The sequence below is a fragment of the Kryptolebias marmoratus genome, linkage group LG19 (assembly GCF_001649575.2).
Source record: "Kryptolebias marmoratus isolate JLee-2015 linkage group LG19, ASM164957v2, whole genome shotgun sequence".
In the NCBI taxonomy this organism is placed as follows: Eukaryota; Metazoa; Chordata; class Actinopteri; order Cyprinodontiformes; family Rivulidae; genus Kryptolebias; species Kryptolebias marmoratus.
The window spans coordinates 2,665,894-2,687,884 of NC_051448.1; the positions used below are offsets into that span (position 1 = coordinate 2,665,894).

Below are 21,991 nucleotides of genomic sequence, written 5' to 3' on the forward strand. Positions count from 1 at the left end.
GTGTGTAGGTGTGTGTGTGCAGGTGTGTGTGTGTAGGTGCGTGTGTAGGTGTGTGTGCAGCCTCTCAGGCAGCAGGTGGAGGTCTCCCAACAGCAGCAGTGATTTATCTGCAGCTCAAAGCTGGAGGAAGAGGAGAGAACCTCGGTCAGAAAGGACTGTCAGAGCGCTCTCTGGTGGCCGGTGGATGAACTTCACCGAGCCGTGACGCTCAGAACATCCAGGTCCTCAGACAGACTGAAACTGAAACACCGTCCTGTCAGGATTTTTACTGGAAAAGTCCGCTGCACCTCACCGGGGAGGGGTTCCAGAAAGTGGGTTAACCTGGAATAAATGTCCTCTGATTCCCAGAAGTCTTCATCAGATTAACTCGTTTCTCTCAGTAACCTTCTCCATCCACACCCAGGATCACACCTCAGAGCGAACTCTGTTCATCATGCATTTGCTGAATAAAACATCTCCTCAATCACCACAACATAAGGACAAATATTTCACATTTACTTCCCTACAAGCCGACGAAGGCAGCAGTTTGAATTTAAGATCATTTTTCCAACAAAGAAGCTTCCCCTCACTTTAAATTGCAGGATTTCCATCTTTAATAGTCTTAAAGTCACAATAAAAGAAATTATAACTCCAATATTGATAATAACAGAATAATCCTGAGAGATATTTATTGGCGTCTATTAGCGTTTAGTTTTTGGTATATAAAAAAATCTGACAGATATAAAATATGGGGAACTCAAGCTGCCATATTTAAAATAAATAGAGAAATAAATAAACGTCTCAATAAAGTAATTACTGTGGAAACAAATGGACAGAACAAAAAAACTCATAAGTTTCAATCTTTCTTGATTAAATCGTTTTTGTTTCTAACAAAAGTGTTGCAAATGTGTTAGTAATTTAATATTTTTTTTAGTCCAATCTGCCACAAGAACATATTTGTTCATAAAAGTGTTTTCTTCACAATGTTTCATAAAGTCTAAGAATCAATATTTGATTAAACTGTTCAGACATTAGGATGAGCTGTACTTACATCACACAGAGAGGCCAATTAGTTTCTAAAAAGCCATTAGTAAACCACATCTCTCTGTGATCTCTGATGCTCGTCACTTTGGGCCTTTTAGGAAGCCGTGGACTCTTTATGGTCTCAGTTTAAATGTTCTGTCTTTGTTTCCTGCTGACGACTCACTGCCCTCCGTTGGCTCCGGGTTTAATCAGATATTGACAGAAATACTGGGAAGGGCCGCAAATTCAATTCATGAATGTCTTTAGAGAAATTTTTAAGCATTTATAATGTAATAATGCTCAAGATTTACCATTAAGTATTAGTGAGTGTTTAGTCCTAAAAGCCATAAAAGCCAGGAAATGCATTAAACAAACTGCATTTCTTCTAATGGGTCGTAAGTGTGCACTGTGCTGCAGTTTAAACTGATATTTTTTTAGTTTTGTTTGATGGAGAATTGTGAGAATTCACCTTTGTGTCTGCTAAGAGGTCTTTAAGCACCCTGGCAATAATTAATGAGGACAAACAAAAGATGGTGCCAGCGCACAGACTGGCCTCATGACATGTTTATCAAGTGCAACTCAATACGCCGGCTCAGACACTGCACAAACCTGATTTTATCTGACAAACTTCCTGCATCTTACTCGCCTAGGTCACAGGATTAAATGTGGCAAAAGTCAAGACGTTTAGTTTAAACAATCCTTCTCTAATCCTGATGGAAATGATGGACTTTAGGAGGAATCAGATCCCAAAGACGTCACCTTCTTTGTCATGTAGGACACATTTCTGATCTGGGAAGCTGAATAAACATCGTGTTTGGTGATCCCAGTTGTCCTCTTTACTGGAAACTCTCTTTAATTTGCAGGAATCTGAATGACTGATCAGTTTGACTCATTCATTAAAAGGTACATGACGCAGTGGTGGTTTCTCCAGACTTATTTACAGGAACCTTTGGGCATACACAAATGATGTGTTAGCTATAAAAACACAAAAATATCTGAGCAAAGCCTGTAATCAGAAAGATAATGGAAATACTGAAACACTCCAAAACAATTAGCTAATTTTTTTTTAGGCTTTCCTTATTGGATTTGTTTTGATGATATGATGTTTTTGTGTCATGGCATATCTGTGCTTTTACACCTGGCTTTTATTGTTTAATCTGTCACATTTGCACCTTTTTTCTAGATCTTCTCGTAAAACCTTAATATGTATGACATCATCTGAGATCATTTTCACAGTTTTGTAGTCTGCATGTGAACTAAGACGGTTTGAAACACCGGCCGAGCATCGATGGATCTTTGGGACCCCACAGCAGTGAACCAAAGCAGTCTTTACCAGCAGATTCCTCTCTTGTCCTCATGTTTTCACTCAGTTGGCATGAAGCTAAGCGACCCGTCAGCTTCTGCAGCTCCTGTATGATGGTTGTAACATCTGGTTCGTGCTGCGAGGCCTTCAGGGTGGCTGCGTTAAATGGGAATGTCCGGATGAAGCCTCCAACTCTGACTGGAGGAATATGTTGGGCATTCAGGGCTGCAGGTCCACCAACACGGCTCTTTATGGGTCCCTGACTCCCTCTGTGGACAAAGATTTGAGAGGAAAGAATGATTTTGAATTCTTTAACCTTAACAACAGGCAAAGAAGGAGCTACAGCAACACAACACCAAAGGGCTGTGTGTCTACTTTAAATACCTGGAAATGTTTGGGAGCCTCCAGGAATCAGCCGAAGCTCTGAACTTTGATCCCCTGCTCAAAGTATCAGGAGCCTCCTCTGAGAGCTCCATTTCAGTGTTGTTGTGGTTTCTAACCTCAGGATCTTGAAGGCCTTTTTTTATCTGGCATGCTGTTAGAGCTGGACTCGTCTGTCTGTTCACCACAGACTCATTTGTCTTTGAATGTGGGCCGAGTATCCAGTTTAAGGTCTTGTTTGTGTTGACAGATCTGTACCTGGCAGCAACAGGGGGGAGGTATCTTTGGTTATCAGCTACAGCAAAATGTCGGGATTGATTTGTCTTCACAGGCCGAGTTTGTGAGGTTTTTTTATGTTTCTTCTTCTTTTGAATTCTGTTTTGTTTTAATGTGGAAAGTAGAGGTAAAGTATTAAAACAGGGCTGCCTGTGTCTGTGTTTCTGATAAGCTCTGACCCTTAAACTGTCAGTCGACGTATAGTTCATCAGATCGATCAGATCACCAATTAGCCCCTTCTTCACCGAGACGTCAGCTTGGCAGTCCAGAGTCAGAGCAGGACTGTAGTTGACCTCCAGCAGCCAGGGTTTAAACTTGCTGTCAATAAGGACGTCGAAGCCAAAGAGCTCCACGCAGTTCGGACAGGACGGCACAGTCGGAGCGATGGTCAGGAGGGTCAGTGTGATGATGTTGTTGATCCTCTGCCACAGGAAAACCTCGTTGATGTCTTGGCTCCGAAGGAAATGCCTGAACTTGCTCATGGTCCATTTGCATCCCTGACCCACCCTGCCCTTTTCAGATTTATAGAAAGGACCAAACTTGTTGATGCTGGTGTTGGTGAGGTGAGCGAACAGGTTACTCAGAGATGTGAGGTTGTACTTCTCTGTGGCGAAACGCACCAGACCCTCTTGGTGGATATAAACAGTTAGTGGATGGAAGCTTTTCACGCACACATAGATCCTCAAGTCAAACTTATAGCCTGATATCAGCAAAGGGCTGCTGATGTACCTCTGAACGATTACAGAGCAGTCGTAGACCAAGTCCTTAATATCCTCAAAGATGAAAATCCCTCGACCTCTGGACAGATCCACGGGCTTACAGATCCAGTAGACCGCCGGTCCACTGGTGAGGCGCAGTTTGTTGAACTCGGCCAGGAAGCGGGTGAAGTCGTTGGGAAGGATGAAGGTGGTGGGACTGAAGTCGTAGAGAGACGAACCAAACGTGGCCCTCATTCTCCTCAGGTTACGAACTAAAGAGTCCTTAAACAAGAAAGACAAACTAAACCACTTACATTTGGCTTTTGGATTGTTTTTCTTTACAAACCTTCTGCATTTGTCTTTCATATTTATTTATTTATACCTGCTTTTACCGTGGTTATAAAAGGTGTTTGACTACGCTACTCTGCGTGTTTTTAAAGCAGTTTTCCTTCCAGTTAATATAAAATATCTGCCTCCAGACAACATCTAATGCCTGCAGAGCATTTGGCAGTAAAATGGAAAATAATGACAAACAATTATAAATGTTATCGTAGTTCATTATATAGTGTATGATTTACTTTCAGTAATCAGGAAGAATGTAAAATGTATAAATATGACATGCTTTTTTTGTAGTTTGTAGCATAAAATAAGTAACATTATCATTTCTCCAATTTCTCAGTTTGTCAAGTACACACAAATACACAATTTTTTTTTTTAATTCTTAAATTGTTTTAGAGGATTTTAGGAGCTCAGATTTTCTCAACAAAAACACCGTTTACATGAGAATAAAAAGAGCACAAGAAGCCAAAAAAAAGTTTGTTCTGCCTAATATCCATGTTAGTGTGAACACAGCTTTAATTAAACAGGACATTTTATAAACTACATGTTTATACCACATAATAAAAAGTAGTATATGTTGTCTGACAACATATACTACTTATACAACATATGTTGTTTGACAACATATACTACAGCTGAATTTGTTGATTTGTGGATAATTGACTTTTGTAAAGTATTCTTCCTTTCTCCTCAGACGAAACACCTGAACTGACAAAATGTTTGGATTTCAGAGTTTGGGTAAAAACAAAAACATTTAAAACTTTTTTTATTCTCAGTCTCACACAACAGATAAAACTTGAGAGCTAGTTTAATCCAAATCTTTAAATTTTGATGCCCAGAACATTTATTTAGCCTCAAGATTTGTTTTTTTAGAGCGAGATGGAGATTATTATTTTGTCCACCTGTGTTTTCCAGGGTTTCAGGTTCCGCTACATTTAAAAATATATATATTATAATAATAATAATAACCAGATATTCGGAAGCCAAATGTTCCAGTGAGTAAACTTCCTCAGTAATATAATTTCTAAATCTTAGGGTACCATATGTCAGGGTGTCACCTTGCGTGTGATGCCAGCAGTTTTGGGATGGTGGTTGAGGCGTTGCCATGGCAGCAGGTTGTGATACTCTGAGCTGCGAAACGTAGACCCCCTCCAGTAGAGGTTCCAGTCTTCCTCCTCCTGCTTCCTGCCATCATACTCCTCCCATCCTCGCTCCAGGAGCACTTCTCTCACCAACTCCGGACCTCTGTCATGCAGTCGGAACACCAGCGAGGCGGCCATGCAGCTTCCAGGACCATCGTTCACATAAAAAGTTGATGTGTGAGATGACAAGGTGTGACACAGGTTTTCACAGTCATCTTATTGAGACCCATGGTTTGTAAAGAAACCCACTCAGATGCAGTTTACACATTTACAACTCTACTGCAAACTGAGACAAATCCACAGCAAACCAGGAGGACAATTCAATCTGAACAACACGTCATAAAGACTCAAATGTCCATCATAAATAAACATTTATAACTTTCCTTTGAAACCAGATAGTCCAAAGTGCTGCGGTCCAAAATTCATCAGAATGAGAATTAAATCAGATTTTCTTTGACTGATGTGTCTGAGGGCCTTCGGGATATTTTTACATGTTTGTGTTCATTTATTGTATTTACAGTCAGTTTTAATCAATAAATGACACATTTTACTAATTAATTTATTGCATTGTGGCAGTTTTAGTTCTCAGTATGAAATAAGAATAAAACATTTTATTTCCTAAAGCTAATTTAGTACACAATCATTATAGCCACCTGGAGGTCACAGTGGCACTTTATTATGTGAATAAAGTTAAGCTGCTTCTGTTTTTTACAAGGTTACAGAAGACTGGACTGGTTTGTAATTTTACCTCCATCACGTTTAATCGGGCTGCAGTTTGAAATTTAAATCTAAAAATGTCACTTCCTAACCTCTCCAAAAAGCCTAATAATATACATTAAATAAGGACTGGTTTAATCTGATAAACTTGCATTCATGTCTTGGGAAATTTATCTATTTCACTTAAAAAAATTCAATTTTACACAGAACTTAAGTTCTTTATGAGGATAAATCAACTTTTAAACCCAAGAATTTATTCCTGTATCTGATTTTAGTGATAAAAAGTGAATATTGTTGTGACTAATTGTTACGGGATGAAAACGAGCACCATGGTAATCACAGAATCAGTGAAAATTAAATTCTCAGATGATTTAACTTCATCCTAAATGATTCTGTAAGCTGGAAAGTTGAGCTGCCTTCAGTATTAATAAAAACAAACATTTTACCTCCCTGGCTGCTCGTCCGTCTGTGAACTGAAGCCTTTAGATTGTAAATCTGAGAAGCCCAAACAAACCTGACACTTTGTTGACCCATCAGCGCCGAGAAAGGATCAGACTGCCAACATGCTTACTAACATGTCGAATTATTCATTAGCTGAAAATGTCTGCAGAGGTTAAAATAAAGGGCAGCATTTCAGACAGATGCTCACACACAGAAAGTTTGGTTAAACGCACAAATCTAAGAGGCTCATTTTATCCCACATGTAAGAATTAAACTGCATTTGAATTTAATTTTAGAGGCTTTTTCAAATGTAAAGACACCCCATTGTTTAAAATGAAGCTTGTAAAGCAGAAAAGGGTTAAATTAATGCCCACAAGACAAAAACCAAATTTGTTTTACCTCAAACTGATCACTCCTTCTGTCAGGTAGACACCTGTCTTCTTTGCTCACCTTACAGAGCTGAAGGCTGCCAGCTCTCAGAGCTCCTCCCACAGAGGAAACCAGGCATCAGCTGTCCACGATGGCGTTCCAGTCACAGCCTTTCAGAGCGCCAAGACCGCTTTTAACCCTCTAAGATAGACACCCCCCAAATAAGAACATTGAAACAAAGGCTGCACAAAAGAATCACATATTTACCAATATTGCAAAGGAGTGCAACAGCTCAGACAGTTATTGTATATATTAAGTATCCTGCATTCATGTTTTCCACTAATTTTTTTGGTCAATCCAACAGATTCCCACTGGCCTTGATGACAGAAGTTGGGAAAAGTGGGTTTATTGCAATTTATAAAATTGCAAGTTTTTTTTTAATTTTAACTACTGTTCAGCCCTAGTAGAAAAATACCATAAAAAACTCAAAGCATAGATTACATTTTCATTGTAGACGGTATGAACCAAAGGAATCATTTCAGGAAGAGGGATTAGTGAAATGGAGTTCAGAAAAATCTGTGGTTTTCGTTCCAGAAAAGTTTCAAGCATCATGGTTGTCTTATTGTGCACACCCTTCACTCAGGGTAAGATGTTCTGTATTTAACAAACAGTTCTGGAACTAAAAACTGATTTTCTCCTGGGCAAATTAACTTAGTTGTGGATAAACCTTCTAGAATCCTCCAGTGAAAGAATAAACTCAAGGTAGTTTAACATCTTTATTAAATCTCCCTGATGTGCAGCGGTGGTGTAGCTTCACACCATCTCACTTTGAATCATCTGAAAGAAGAAACGTGTCATTACTTCACTACAGCTTAATACATTTAGCCATCAGTCATCCCATCTGACAGGAAAGTAAACCTGCGTTTGTCACTTTCAGCAGTGGTAGAGCGCGTTCAGTTTCTGGATATCCAGTTGGCTCAGTTGTTGCCGTTGACCAATATTCCACCCTCCTTTGGTCATGATCGTTGGAGTTCCATCAACACTGAAGAAAGCCCTGAAACAACAAGAGAGTTCAGCAGGGAAACAAATACAGTACAGAACGGCTCACATACACTGAAAGGGTTGCATCTGGTTAAGTCAGAATACGTTAAAACTTACGGTCCATAATGCATTATAGAGTCATAGTCATAAGGCAGGTTCAGAGTGTTTCCTGATTTAATCTCAAAGTTTCCTTTTTTGCCTAAAAAACAAGAAACAAAGCATCTCTGGCAAATTAAGTCACATCATTACAGAGAATTGGATTATTCCAAGTCATCATGTAGAACGGGGGAGCCAGCTGAAAACCCAGAGGGTTTACCTGGTAGGATATTTGGCCAGTTGATGGTGATGTACTGATCCCGGTCCTGACGGGTGTGTTCGTGGTACAACCCCAGGGTGTGAATGAGTTCGTGGCACAGGTTCCCCTTAGAACACGTGCTGTCGAAGTACACCGGCTGGGAACCGCCACTGCAGCCAACCATGGACGCACAGCTGGAGTTCCAACAAGAAACCAGATTATCCAGAGTCCTGTGGGGCTCATCCTCACCCAGCTGGTTTACATTTAATTAGCAACTTTCATCTCTACCAGCCAAAAATCCACAACCATAGATTGAAATGGCTGCCAGTTTCCGTGCGTCTTCGCAATAGAAACAATTGAAGTGACCAAGGAAGTCAATGTTAGCGTTCATGGCAGAGCCGTCTGACAATTGATCCATTTATGTTAGTATTTGTTGAGTAAAACATGTTAGACTGGAGTTAAAGACGTAAACCTAGCAGGCTGTCAGAAGCTGCATGTGTTTTAATGCCAAGCTCCGTCTTTATGACACTCAATTTTAGCCATTTAGTTTTCTTTCAAATTTACCAATTTCCACCTAAATGTCCTCGCTGTCTGAGTCGGCCATATTTGTTTACCTTACAGACTACAGCCATTCTAATGTAGGTTAGTTTTGACTCAAGCTTCCACGTGTTTTTTGGTGGATTCAGCAGATTGCTTTGTTTACGCCGAGTGTGGACCTGCATTTCAAGAAATCTGAAAACTACTGGAGTAAATGCTTTCAGACTGCACCATTTGGTACAGTTCAGGTTCCATTTCATACTTTGATTACCTTTAATGCCATTTTAAAGACAACTTCTTAAAAGATAGAGGCCTGTTCTTTGCATATAGACATGACTTTAAAAGCTCACCCTCTCCCGTCCTTAATTTCAATGTAGTTCAGCTCATTTGTGTGTGGTTGGAAAGTGATACACGTGAACATCATGATCATGTTGAAAGCTTGCAGGATCTCCCCCATTCGATGAGCTGTTTGAGTTAGAGGAAATAAAAAATTAGGTTTTATGAGAGGGGGCCTCAAACATTAGTTTGATCGACAGCAACCCACCTAATTCTGGACTGATGACATAAGGGACAACCCCGTTTGACCACACCATGTTCACAGCATTCCTGTCTTCCTGCATGTTCACATTTAAGAGTCACTAGCCTTTAAATTTAACTCCACATTCATGGTTTAGATAATTAGGATCACATTAAACAGGATTCATTCTGACACCAGTAAAGGAAATACTTCCTCGTTGTGAGGTATGAAGTTTCTCACCCCGATCAGTAAGTCTCCCTCTTGAACTGGCATGTCACTCTGAATCTCTGTAATGAGTTTAAAATGAAGGGTTAATCTACAGAATTTAAACAAAAACTTGAAAAACATAGGTTTACCTGCTACGGTCTCTGCGCTCACATTCTGAGACGCTCCAAGCATCGATGCCTCTGCACCCGAGGCAAGATGAAATTTCACATTTTAGAAAACCAAAAGACACAAAAAGCTTAATTTCTCCAGTGCTTGAGCTTTTGATCATTAATAAAAGTAAGTCCTACCTCCTGAAGTCTGGTTTACAGCTGGGTGAAGCACAGAAACAGTTTCATTTCCTAGAGAAATAAAAGTAATTTCTTATTAAACTGTTACAGAATTAAAAAGCTCACATAAAAACAACCAGAGCCAACCTGAGGCAGAAGCAGCTCCCTTTGTTGAGCTGACTGGAACACCTGCCAAGGTATAAAAAGACAATAAATCAGAGTTTAACAAAACCAGTTGAGTTAAAATGTTTGCTTGTTTACCTGCTGACAAGCTGCAGAAACCCAGCAGCCACATCAAACAAGGCAGCAACATTTTTTTGTTTTAAAAAACAAAGAAGAGGGGAAAACTGCACCTAGTGCTGGTGTTTGGGTTTAAATATGACGGCTGTCTGCCATCAGTCATCTGAACAGCTGACATCACTTCCACTGATTCTCATGCTGCACTTAAAGTTATTTTCCTGAAGCTGGTGGTTTCCTGGTCCTCGAGGGCCATGATCCTCCATGTTTGCTCCAACACACCTGAATTGAATGAAAAGGTAATTCAACCACTGACTCGGATGTTGGAGCAGAAAAAAACATGTAAAACATGCAGGATAGAGGACCAGGATTGGACACCATTGCTCTAAGCCAGGGGTGGCCAATCCTGGTCCTGGAGGGCCACTATCCTGCATGTTTTCCTTGTTTCCCTGCTCCAACACACTTGATTCAGAGGTTAAATCCCCTCTTCATGTTCTGCAGAAGCCTGTTAATCACCCATTGATTCAAATCAGGTGTGTTGGAGCAGAGGAACAAGGAAAACATGCAGGATTGGGGCCCTCGAGGACCAGGATTGGACACCAGTGCTCTAAGCAGTCGTGGACTGTGAGGATTCAGGACGGACATATTTGTGTTTTTTGTTTTTCGTGTAATATGATCAAACACCTATAACTCAGCGACACATACCAGTCAAACTTTATTTATAAAGCACCTTTCATACATCAAGTGTAACAAGGTTCTTTACACCAGATGCAAACAAAATGTAAAAAAAGGAAAAGGAAAGCAACAAACAAGCAGACAGACACAAACCAAGGTAATTTAACACAGTAATAAGTTCTTAAAGGATTAAACAATGAAAGCTCCAACATGCGATCCTTTAATGATGCAGAAATGTTTAGTTGTTCCACTGGTGTGGAAATTTGTGCACTTCACAGGACTTCTGCACTTGAGTTTCTCATAAAGTAAGAAACACACTTTATTATTCTTACCACCTCGAGTAAACAAACACTTTTCTCAGTTTCTGCAGAGTACACAAACTGAACCCAAGGAGACGGTGGACTTCCTGAGGAACAAGCCTCACCTACAGCCCATGGAGGTCAGGAGCTTTAAACATCTGGGTCTGCAGCTGGATGACAAACTGGACCTGTGTTCATGGAGACACTCCACAGGAAGACATCTGTACTTTCTGCTCATGTTTATCAGTCTGTGTTGGAGAGGAAACCACAAGAAGAAAGACTGGTGAGGTCATGTTCTGTGATGAGGTGGACTCAGAGACCGTAGCTGAGAGGACAATCCTGAAGATGATCATAACGGATAACCCCGTCATCTCCTGCACCATCAGGCAGATTCCAGCTGGGACAAATCTACAGCTTGAAGACAGGGTACAAAAAAATTACCTGATCCTGTTTAATGAGTTCATCGTGATGCAGATACAGTTTTGAGTTTCCCTCTGAATAATCCCCCCCTCCTCTGGGTTTGTTCTCCTGAACACTAGATGGCAGCGCAGAGCAAAAAGACTGGAGTTCAAGGACAGACTGGGCTAATGTGTACAGAGTCAGGTTTAAAATGAGGTACGATTTCAAATTAAAGGATGTTTGACATGGCAAATATTTTTATTATACCAGTTATTAGAAACATCTTAAACTTAGTACCAACAGACCCCCCTCCTTTTAAAGTGTTTTACATCAGTATCACCATGTTAAAAAGTTCAGCATCCCTCCTTTTCTGCACTGTTCCATCTTCATCCCTGACAGGACCGTTTGGACCAAAAGGTTTCACTTTTTATACAGGATGTTTTGCAAAACCAAGATGTAGTTACTTACAGAAATAAACAACCTTAAGAAAAAGCATTAGGATGTTTGGAGGGGAGGAAAAAAACAAAACACTGCTTCATGATTGTGTTTGAGTAGTTAAAGAATATAAAACCTCACCCTTTTCTTTTCCTAATATTGATGTAGTCCGGTTCATCCGTGCGCTTCTTGAAGCGAATGCAGGTGGAGGATGTTATCATCCTGAAAGCCTTCTCGATATCCGCCGTTCGATGAGCTGTTTGAGGCGAGAGAAGACTTTAAAGGTGTTTGTAAAAAAATTATTGGATGATAAACACTCAGCTAATCCTCGACGTACCAACATTTGGAGAGATGATGTAAGGGGCAACAGCGTTTGACCACACCCTGCTCACGGCGTTCCTGTCCTCCTGTTAGCTCAGAGACATTTAGGACTTACTGCTCTTTAAAAAGGCTCATTTTATTAAATAATTACTTATTTTAAACTTGTTTCAGTCATTCATCTTACCGTTAATAAAATGTCTCCCTCGTCAACTGGCATATCCATTTGTAGATCTATAAATACAAGTACAAACCTTAGACACGTTTATTAAAAAAAAGAAAAGTGAATTAATGTACAGATTTTACCTTCCAGTGTCTCTCCGCTCACGTTACGTGAAACTCCAGGCTCTGAGGCCACTGCTCCAACAAAAAGCCAATAAAATTAAATACTTTAGGAGAATACTTCAGTTTAATTAACACAAAAAGATGAAGCACAGCTGGTTTTATTCTGGATGTTTGTGCATTTATAAAAGCTCAAACTAACCCACCTTCTGCAGTCTGATTCGCAGCTGAGGGAATGTCAACTACAGGAGCTGTAGAAACATTTCCTACAGAAAGAAATTAAATCCTTTGTTAAACTAGGATTGGTATTATAAAGTAAAGATGTGTACATAAATGCAGAGAGGGTCAACCTGAGGCAGAGGCAGCTTCCTTTGCTGATCTGACAGGAACACCTATAAAAGGCACAAAAATAAAATTATATATATATTTCCAGGACTTGGTGGAAGATGTGAGATGAACTGTTTGAGTGTTTACCTGTTGACAAGCTGCAGAAAACCAGCAGCCACATCAAACAAGGCAGCAACATGCTATTAAAATAAAATTTATAAAAGAGGGGGAGATAAACTGCTCCTCTGCTGCTGGTACTCAGATTTAAATCTGAAAAGCAGCTGCTGCAAATCATCCGAACAGCTGAGATCACTTCCACTGATTCTCCTCCTGAAGTTTGAGCCTGAGGCGGAGCTGCTTCATCGTCAGGGTTAACGTATCTGAACACAAAGTGAAGAGGATAAGGTTTTTATTTGTGTGTTTATCTCTCTGCACCGTCAGGAAAGTGTCCCTCAACACGCTGGACGGATATGAATGAAATGATTAACTTTTAGAGTCAATATGAATCAAGATTACACAACAAAAGTGTTTGTTACTCAGTTGTACAGATTAAATGGGTTAAAATATCACAAGGTAGTAGCTGAGAGTCATCCCGAGAACATACTCTCATTGCATGATATTGGTCATAATGTTATTTTTTAAGGTTTGACCAAAATGGCTCTAATTTCTCTCCATAACTTATTCTGGTTATGTAGGTTTTATTCTAAAATTATCTACTTGTTTTCTCATTTCTTGTCATTATGGTGCAACGTTGGTTTCCAGTGAAATTACAGTGTAAACAAAAATAAATCAGCCAATAGAAATTAAATTCTGCCTGGAAGTTCTCAGTATTTAGGAATGTGGCTGTGATCATAAAAGCACAGCTTTTTTATCTGAAGATTGCTGTGCTTCTTCCACATGAACACTAGGTGGCGTTAGAGAGCACAAGCTGGAGTTCAACAGTTCAGTTGGATTTTTGTCAGGGATAATTTCTCCAAAATCACCATTAAACTGTGCTAATATGGGCACAATACTCATATAAATGTGGAATAAAGGATTAGAGTGGGATGAGGCAAGAAAGTTTAATTTAATAAGTTATGCTGATCCTTTGGTTTCAGTCATGCTGCATTCAGGGGCTATGATGAACAGCAAATAATGACGTTTTTGAAAAACTCAACCACAAAAAAGTGGGTTAAAATGGGTGGATGGATGGTTATTAGTTAATTTCCCTTTTGGATTAATAAAGTATTTTTGAATTGAATTGAATTAGATGGATGGATGAATGGATGACACTTACAACCTTTAACAGCTGTTAGTCAAAACTTGCTACTCATAATATCAGGAAATAACAAAGGGGGTCCCATTATTTAAAGTTATATTGATAAAATCTGTAAAATCCAAGATTTTCTTTAGCAGGAACTGAAAGTCCGACTAGTGTTTATTTTTCCCACAGGCCCTGAATGCGCCCTCAGTCAGCACTCTGAGAGTCACGTGACGTCCTGTCATGTGACGCAGTCACTTCCTACTGGTTCGGCTCAGAGCTGAGTCTCTGCTGTATCATGTCGTCCTAATTGGGCTCCACAGCCAGAATCCAGCGCGGTAAAAACATGTTTTTTCGGGACAAACCGACCCGCCGCGGGTCTCTGAGGCTGGCGTTGTGGTTCGGAGCCTGTCTGGGCTGCCTGCTGGTTCGGTCCGGAGCGGAGGGAGACGGCAGCGGCGGCAGCCCGTGGTACCAGGACCTCTGCAGGTAACAAACACACCTCCTGACAGAAAACGCCGCAGCTAAAAACAGCCCGAGTCGGTTCGGTTCTTACAAACGGGTCGTTTGGGCTCAGAAACGGGTCCGTCAGTTGGTGCTAAAAATGCTAATTTCATGCCTCGCGCCTCTTCGGTCACGCGACGTTTCGGCGTTTTATCTCGAGCTAGAATCAGAGACACCGTCAGCTCTTTGTTTGGTTACAGTTCAACTTTAAGTGTCGAGCTGCGGTCCGACAGAACCGTCGAACCGAGCCGAGTCAGACAGCATGAACCTGCAGCAGCGGTTCCCTTTTAGTTTAGCTCAGCTGACTTCGAGGAAGAAGGTGAGCTCTGAGTCAGAAAGGTCAAAGGTTAACTGATTCAGGCTCTGCCGAGTGGCCCAGATAAACAGTCCAACCTTTAATTATTTATAAAACATCATTTAAAGAGTTTATCTGTGTTTCTCCGGGCTTTCTGAGGGTCTGTAATGTTTTACTTTGGCTGCTCTCAGTCCGCTTCTCCACCGTTTTCAGAGGAGTGTTTTTGTTGTTTCAATTCAACTTTATTTATAAAAACCTTTTCAAACACAAGGAAAACTCACAGCGCTGAAAAATCAAAACAGAAGCTGAAACCATGTTCTTAAAGCTAAAAGAAGCAGACTAGCTAAAAGCTGTAAGTAGCAGAACATCAGCTGAAAGCCAAAAGTAGCAAAACACTAGCTAAAACAAGGAGAATGCTAGCTAATTGTAGGAGAACGCTAGCTAAAAGCAGAAGACTAGCTAAAAGCAGAGCACTAGCTAATGTTGCAGAATGCTAGCTAAAAACAGAGCACTAGATAAAGCCAAAAGTAGCAGAACATCAGCTGAAAGCTAATAGTAGCAGAAGACTAGCTTTTAATTGAGAAAGCTCCTCAGATGAGAAGCGAAACCTCTTCAGCTGCAGAATAGAAGTCTAGTTGTTTTAAGTTTTTTCTTAACCTTTTTTGGATTTAGGAGAACAGTAGCTAAAAGTAACAGGAAGCTGACAGTAGCTGAAAGTAGTAAAAGTAGCTAAAGGTTAGCTGAAAGCTACAGACAGTAAAATACTACCTGAAAGTAGCAAGAGGTTATCTAGAAGCTAAAAGTAGTTAAAGGCTTGCATGATGCTAAAATGAACAAAGAGCTAGCTAAACATTAAAGTAGGTGAAGGCTAGCTGAAAGTAGCAGAACAGTAGCTAAAAGCCAATCGTGGCATAAGAAGACAAAAATAGAGCCAGTTAGGGAAATATTTTTAAATGAAGTTTAATATTTAGAAAAGTGTAAAAGTTTAAAGAACTCTGTCGCAGCAGCCATCTCCTGAACAAGCCGAATGTTTACATGAAAATAAAATTGGATAAAAGACAGTTCAATTTTAGCTGTTCTGATCAATTCTTAAAAACTACTACGATTATTTTAAAAGGCAAAATAAAAGCATAGAAAATTAATATAAACTTTATCTTTTTCATGCTGTTTGTTTTCATTCGGCGGAGCTCTGCTTCTGCAGCTGGTGTTTAAATATTGACTCAGCACTCAGACAGAAATGATCAGTTAAATAGCGTCAACCTGCTGCATTTTAGCTCTACAAAAGAGCTGCAAATAAAGAGAAATGGTTTATAATTAACTTTAAGGTGTGAGTTTAAGGACAATAAATGCAGAAACAGGAAAAGTGTTTTTACTTCACTGAATAAAACACTTTATTATCAGAGTTAAACTCAGAGTTCTCCTGTGTAAAACTGCGGAAATTTAAATCATATAAACTTTTATTAGATCTTTATTTTATTATTTTCCATGCATCATTGTGACAGAATCATCAGGATAATCTGATTATCAGGAATTAATTGATTTATTCTATAAAAAAAGAACCAAATCTGTACTAATCACTAAAAAAAAGATGACATACATTAAGTTTTTTTTCCAGATCAAATATTTTGCAGGTATTTTTGTCGACTCCCGATATGAAAGGAGGGCGATTGTGTAACTTCCTGTCTGCCTGTTAGCAGAATATCTCCCCTGGGTGGTATTTTAAAAGTTAATCGGTTGCAGATGTTCAACCAGTGATTACTTTGTTAGACTAATTCAAGATGGTCGCCGCAGCTAATTGACATTATCCAACACAAAACCAGCTGAAACTTTCCAGATACTGAGCTACAGTTTGGTGTGGTAGTAGCTGAGAGTCATGCCGGTGTTTGATTTTATAAAAACAGTTCCTGTTGCTCAGAAGCATCTCGCTGTTTCAGGGTTTTGTAAGCTAAAACTATAAAAACTGAAATCTGTCCGAAGCAGTCAAAACCCTGTTCTGCGTTCGATCATAAATTTATTTCCTTCTTTTTTTGTAATTTCTTTGTTCTTTTGTCATGCAGTTATAACTGGGAGGCTGTGGATCAGGATAACAAGGTGAAATACACTCTGAGGCTCTGCGAGTCCTCGCCACCGACCAGCTGCGGGTCCGGTGTGGCGGTCTGCGCTCGGAACCTCAGCAGCGGCGTGGACCAGGCTGTCGGTGAGTTCTCCCCCCCACGCCCGACTGGCGCCGTCAGGTTCAGTCGGGCGGGTTTGTGCTGCACGGCGTGATGAACAGGAGACGAATACAAAAGCTGGGATTCTGTTCAGACATGAGAACGTTTCTGCGACTGGATGAAAGTGACAGACGGGAGTTAAAAAACGTAGCTTCAGGACAAATGAATCCTCGGGACTGAAAGCTGCTCGACTCGAGTCTCTTTAAACTGTCATGGTTGGAGTGAAAATCTAATTTTAGGCCATGAAAAACTCTGATTTTATTTTAACAAAATAACCTCTTTTGTTAATCTTTGCTGTCAGTTTAGGAGACTCATTGCTGCTCGGTGCTGTTTGTCCCAGCAGAGCCACCGTAGCTTCCTGTAGTGGAAACATGTTGCAGTAAAGCTGTGTTTTCACATCTTTTTCACCTTTATTTTCTCTCTGAACGCTGAAGAACATCTGTCTGTAACTAGCTGAAGTTATCACGACATGCCTGTCTTTAGTAATGACTTTGAAACATCTTATTTTTGGATAAATTCTCCGGTGATTAACTCGATGCTAATCACGTTAGCTTCTCTATGGCGTTTTCAATGTTAAGTTAGCATCTGCGCTAACTGTTAGTCAGCAGCATGTGATGATTAGGTTTATTTGACACGTATTGTCCACTTTTTATTATTAATCAGCGTTTATTTAAGTAAATAAGCCATAGTTATTTAAGTCTAAAGATGATTGTTTTAAAATCTCAGCCCCTTGAAATTATATGTGAGGTTCCTAAAGATTCCCACTCTTATTAAAGTGAGCAGTAAATAAGAAAAATAAGACTGTGTTTAAAGTCTTTACGCCCTGAAAGGCGTATAAACGCATCAGGACTCGTGACGCGTCGCTCAGGAGTCACATGTTGGTTTGTTTACACGAACAATGGGAGTCGGCTTCTGATGGAAACATGATCCTCTGTGAGAGTTTCTCTTTATTTACCTGTAACATGAAACCTTGTCAGATCTCTGCCTTGCCTCAGAAATTAACCCCACTTTATTTAAGTTTAACAAAACTTTTCTGTACTTATGTTTCCTGAAAAATGTGACCTGTGCTGCCAGTGAACTCAGGCTGCAAAAAAGTGAAAATATAGATTTTTTTTTCATTAAAAAAAAAAAGTCCATAAAGATGCCATCAATCTGTAACTAAATAGCAGAGCTATTATAGCTTCTGAGATGGAGGATTTGAACATGTATATTCTTGTTCTGAGGGTGTTTATGAGTTTGTCAGAAGATAAAACATATTTTTCCTGACGTGTTTTTGGTTTTAATGCTGGAATCGGTCTTAGTTCTGATGCTGACGAGAGGAGCTTTTATTGCTAACCGAGTTATCGAACTGATGATGTATTGATCCGTCTTTTCAGTGCTTCATCAGAGATCTGATCTCTGTGCTGATCAGGCAGTCTCCTCCTCCTCTTCCTCCTGTGTGTCAGCAACATCCTCCTCTCTTTGAAACAAGCCTGTTGTCTCCCAAATTATTTCACTAAAACAAACCCTGATCTGTTTACTGTAAGTCAGGAGCTCTTAGAGGATTTCTTTTTAAAAGAAAAAGATGAATAATTATTCTAATATCAGCCCTTAAATACCAAATACTGGCTGTTTCAGCTTCTCCTGAGCTCTCTTAGTTTCACACTGTTAGCCATTAATTTAGTGAAAAATAGAGCTGTATTTTCTTGCTGATATGTCAACAATTTGTTGTTTTTTTGTCTCCTTCATCAGAATAAAGTAACATAATTTGAAGATAATAGCAGTAAAACATATTGATGATGGAAATAACTGCTCAGATGTGAGAAAAACGTCAGGAAACATCTGAATTTCTAAAATGATAAATCATCTGAAAGAAAACTCCCTTCGTCTCAATTTCTTTCTCAGTTGTTGTTAATGATCTAATCTAACTTTAGTGGCATGAACTCAGTCTTTTTATTATTCTCACGTCAAAAAGATGAATTCATCTTTGGCTCTTCTGCTCTTTTTTTTAATCCTGAGGTTGAATTTCCAAGCATTTGACTCCTGTGGTTTGAGGACCATTAATTTAAGGCGTTTTTAGCAAACAAACGTCAAGCGTGCTGCTTCCATTATCAGTCATTAACAAACGCGTCGGTGTTTCAGTTTCTGTGGAGACTTTAAAGGATCAATTAATGCATAAATGGAAACAAAATGTCTTTTTTCCTTATTGTTTTACTGAAAAGCCTTCCCACATGAACACGGCATTAAAACTGAACTTTGTTTCTGAAACGTTCGATTTGATGGATTTCCACTCGAGCTCACTGTGATCATTTTAGGTGTTGATGATTTGTCCTGTGAAATCTTAAAAAAGCAGCTAAAATAAATAACTCTTACTCTTGTTGTTGTTTAGTTGCTCCAAGCCTTCAAAGTTATTTTAGTCTCAGAAGAAGAACACGTGCTGCTGTCTGAGGTCACAACCTTCACCTGGTTACAGGAGCGTTTTGGTGCCTCTCAGCTGAAGTTGTTGCTTTTAGAAACCTGTGAAGCTGTTGGACTTTGAGGACAGGTCAACGACAGGCAGAGCGGTCAGATGATTTGGAGCTGACTGATCACGTGACCCAGGAACACGTCGTCTCAGTCGACATAAATAGACACGAAGCTCAGCCTCTTCTGGGTTTAGTTCTGCTTGTGAGGCTTCATTCATGATGTCCGCCCACCTCTGAACCACAGTTCAGCAGCAAACACCAAGATTCCTGTCCTCAGGTCTGAATCTTCAGGGTGACGGTGTTTCCTGTTAGTTAAACATCAGGAAACTTAATTACAGACAGCTTACTTTTCTTTCCCAGTTTCTACAGTTAAGTAGAACTAATTGACCGTCCAGTTTTAAACGTCAGTAAAATGACTTTTTGTGGATCTGATGCAGAATTTTAAAAAAGTGGACTCATTGAATGCTGCTCAGTCCTTGCAGCAGGTTTTATTTTAAATATTAAACCTGAAAAGGTTCACTAAGCTCAGGTCTAATGAGAGCAGCCCATACCACTACATCTCCTCCACCCTGCCCGGCGGTGATTCAGGACGAGAGTCTGTTTCGTTTCCATAAACCTCCATAAGTCGTCTGCAGGTATTTTAAGGTACGGTCGGTCCACCGCTCTCTTCTTTGTACTCACTGGTTCATAATTTGGTAGTTTTACATTTTAGGAGGTTATTTTTTCTTTCTGCAATTAGTTTTTATAAAATCGTGTGAAGCGTTTGTTGTCCAGCTATCCTGTAATAATCAGTATCAGTACTTTTGGTGGTCCTCATGTCCTGCATGTTGAAGATGTTTCTGATGAATTGATGACTCTCAGGAGGTCCTGATCTGATGTTCTGACATCAGCCTGAATGAAAACAGCAAAGAGTGTTCACGCTGCTGTGTCGATTAAATCCAGTTTTTGTCCTCTGGTTCAGATTTAATTACCTATAGAACAAATATTTATGTATTTTAAGATATTAAACACTTAAAAATGATGCCCATGTGTCACTTTTTTTAGTAAAGATTCATGTTTATACAGTTAGAAAAAAAATACTCACTGATGATCTGATTTCTTTCCATACAGGATGAAAATAAAAAGTAGTAAAAAGTTAGTTCTTATTTTATGATTTTTGAAAACAAGCGAAAAAGACACGATGTGATGTAATGTTGTCCGTATAACTACTGATCCCTGAAGGAGAGGAACGAGGTACAACACATGAAGGGGATATCACCTCTAATCACGCCTTTAGGTTAACGGTGTGATGGCGACAGGTGACAGGCCCCGCCTCTTCACCCAGCTGAGCGACGGCGCAGCCATGCCTCGTCCCGCTCCTTCAGGGAACTGTAGTTTACGGACAACATTACGTTCCCTTTCAGTCGATTCACTTGGTGCAACACATGAAGTACGGGACATTTAAATGCCCCGCAGAGCAGCCATCAAACCTGGGTTTGTCAAACCATAAAACCAAACAAACGTGTGCGGTGAAGACCAGCTGGTCGCAGCGCAGATATCACCCACGGACACGCCTCTATGTCGCTGCACCCCTGGTGGAGTGTCCGGCGGGAGAGTCTCTAAACTTGTTTTTTGATCACTCACTGGAAGAATACCTTGTTGTCTGTGTTTAAAGATGTGTTAGTAGGTCAGTTTGTTGTTCAGTAACTCTCCTTTATTGTTGTCTTGTGATAGCAGCCTGTCGTGACTCAGGGTTCAAAGGTCACACATGGAAAACCATAAAACCTTTCTCAGTCACAGCTGTCGACAGACATGCTGTTTGTTTTGTCATGTTGGAAATTAAACAAGAAGAAGGTGATGCTTCCCTGTTTGCTTGAAGCAACATCAGGTCACGTTTAAAAACGTCACTTCGTCCCGAAGTTTAGTTTCTGCAAGTTTTTTTAACTCCCCGTATCTTAAATCCAGCCGGGACCTTCACATGCACAACATTTCTCACTGCAGTCAGTATTGAGATGATTAATGAAGACTCTGTGCTGACCCTGTGGTTAAAATAAACTCCTTCTGTCTCTGGAGGTTGGAAGGTTGAAAACGTCATTCTGACAAACTGTCAGTTTGGATGACTTTCAGGGGAAAATAAGGCTGTGCATTTATGTTTGCTGGAAACATTTACAGATCTTACATAGTATATTATTGGGTATTTTTCAATGTATGCAGCATTAAATTAGATTGCTCAGTTTTTCAGGAAAGTTAGGAAGCGTTGAAACGGGATTAACAAACTTATAAAACAATCATATTCATCTTTTTTTTATCCGTCATTGTCAGAATGTGCAGCCATGTTAGAAGCGTTTATTGACTCTGTTTTTGTTTCGCAGGTGACTTGTCGCTGCAGAGGCTCACCGGTTCGGTTCTGGACTACAACACCACCAAGAACTGTCCCGGAAGCAGCAACAACATTCAGTCCAGCATCAGCTTCCAGTGCGGGAAGACCATGGTAAGACTGGAGCCCCGCTAAACGCTTCTCAGAGCCAGACGGAAAACTGAAACTGGGTTTGATTATTCTTCACGTCTCCTGGTTGGTTCACAGCTTTATAAAGTGACCAAACACATGAATGGACACTTCCTCAGACGCAAGTTTGGTCATTTATTGGGTGTTTTTTTAACTCAACTGGAGTAAATGAGTTGCTAAATTGAGGTTAGGAGTCCAAACAGAAAAAAGTAACAACCATTCATGACGGACCAACTACTAATTCTGTAAACACAAATATGTTTACAGAGCAATGAAGCCGTCAGGA

At 40.0% G+C, this 21,991-nt stretch overlaps 3 protein-coding genes across 3 annotated transcripts in view; 1 reads left to right on the plus strand and 2 right to left on the minus strand.

Annotated features, from left to right (window-relative positions):
• Positions 1-883: 883 nt before the first annotated feature.
• ttll2 (tubulin tyrosine ligase-like family, member 2) lies at positions 884-5,345 on the minus strand. The gene is made up of 3 exons (XM_025002505.2): positions 5,058-5,345; positions 2,690-3,942; positions 884-2,574 (listed from the first exon to the last, which is right to left on the minus strand). The coding sequence occupies exons 1-3, from the start codon at positions 5,277-5,279 to the stop codon at positions 2,259-2,261; spliced, it is 1,791 nt and encodes a 596-aa protein (XP_024858273.1). The 5' UTR covers positions 5,280-5,345; the 3' UTR covers positions 884-2,258.
• A 2,248-nt stretch (positions 5,346-7,593) lies between these two features.
• Positions 7,594-12,827, minus strand: LOC108250278 (astacin-like metalloendopeptidase). Its single transcript, XM_017440084.3, has 18 exons — positions 12,672-12,827; positions 12,548-12,589; positions 12,404-12,463; positions 12,222-12,272; positions 12,103-12,149; positions 11,935-12,004; positions 11,739-11,853; positions 10,960-11,177; positions 9,814-9,864; positions 9,700-9,741; positions 9,574-9,624; positions 9,415-9,465; positions 9,299-9,345; positions 9,086-9,155; positions 8,892-9,006; positions 8,026-8,198; positions 7,827-7,908; positions 7,594-7,722 (listed from the first exon to the last, which is right to left on the minus strand). The coding sequence occupies exons 1-18, from the start codon at positions 12,817-12,819 to the stop codon at positions 7,602-7,604; spliced, it is 1,554 nt and encodes a 517-aa protein (XP_017295573.2). The 5' UTR covers positions 12,820-12,827; the 3' UTR covers positions 7,594-7,601.
• Positions 12,828-14,011: 1,184 nt separating this feature from the next.
• Positions 14,012-21,991, plus strand: part of igf2r (insulin-like growth factor 2 receptor) — a 40,236-nt gene continuing 32,256 nt past the window's right edge. The window contains exons 1-3 of the mRNA XM_017440087.3: positions 14,012-14,253; positions 16,621-16,760; positions 21,572-21,690. Coding sequence (XP_017295576.1) covers positions 14,111-14,253; positions 16,621-16,760; positions 21,572-21,690 — 402 coding nt within the window. The 5' untranslated portion in view covers positions 14,012-14,110. The remainder of the gene's footprint in view (positions 14,254-16,620; positions 16,761-21,571; positions 21,691-21,991) is intronic.

What these genes read in the sequence shown, in the direction of transcription:
- ttll2 (XM_025002505.2), bottom strand. Translation starts at nt 5,279, where the DNA reads ATGGCCGCCTCGCTGGTGTTCCGACTGCATGACAGAGGTCCGGAGTTG. An exon ending in CTGCTGGCATCACACGCAAG is followed by an intron (nt 3,943 to 5,057) that starts GTGACACCCTGA and finishes TTCTTGTTTAAG; the next exon opens with GACTCTTTAGTTCGTAACCT. An exon ending in AGGCTCCCAAACATTTCCAG is followed by an intron (nt 2,575 to 2,689) that starts GTATTTAAAGTA and finishes CTTTGTCCACAG; the next exon opens with AGGGAGTCAGGGACCCATAA.
- LOC108250278 (XM_017440084.3), bottom strand. Translation starts at nt 12,819, where the DNA reads ATGATTTGCAGCAGCTGCTTTTCAGATTTAAATCTGAGTACCAGCAGC. An exon ending in GGGAGCTGCTTCTGCCTCAG is followed by an intron (nt 9,625 to 9,699) that starts GTTGGCTCTGGT and finishes TTATTTCTCTAG; the next exon opens with GAAATGAAACTGTTTCTGTG. An exon ending in GAAATTAAGGACGGGAGAGG is followed by an intron (nt 8,199 to 8,891) that starts GTGAGCTTTTAA and finishes TTGGAACTCCAG; the next exon opens with CTGTGCGTCCATGGTTGGCT.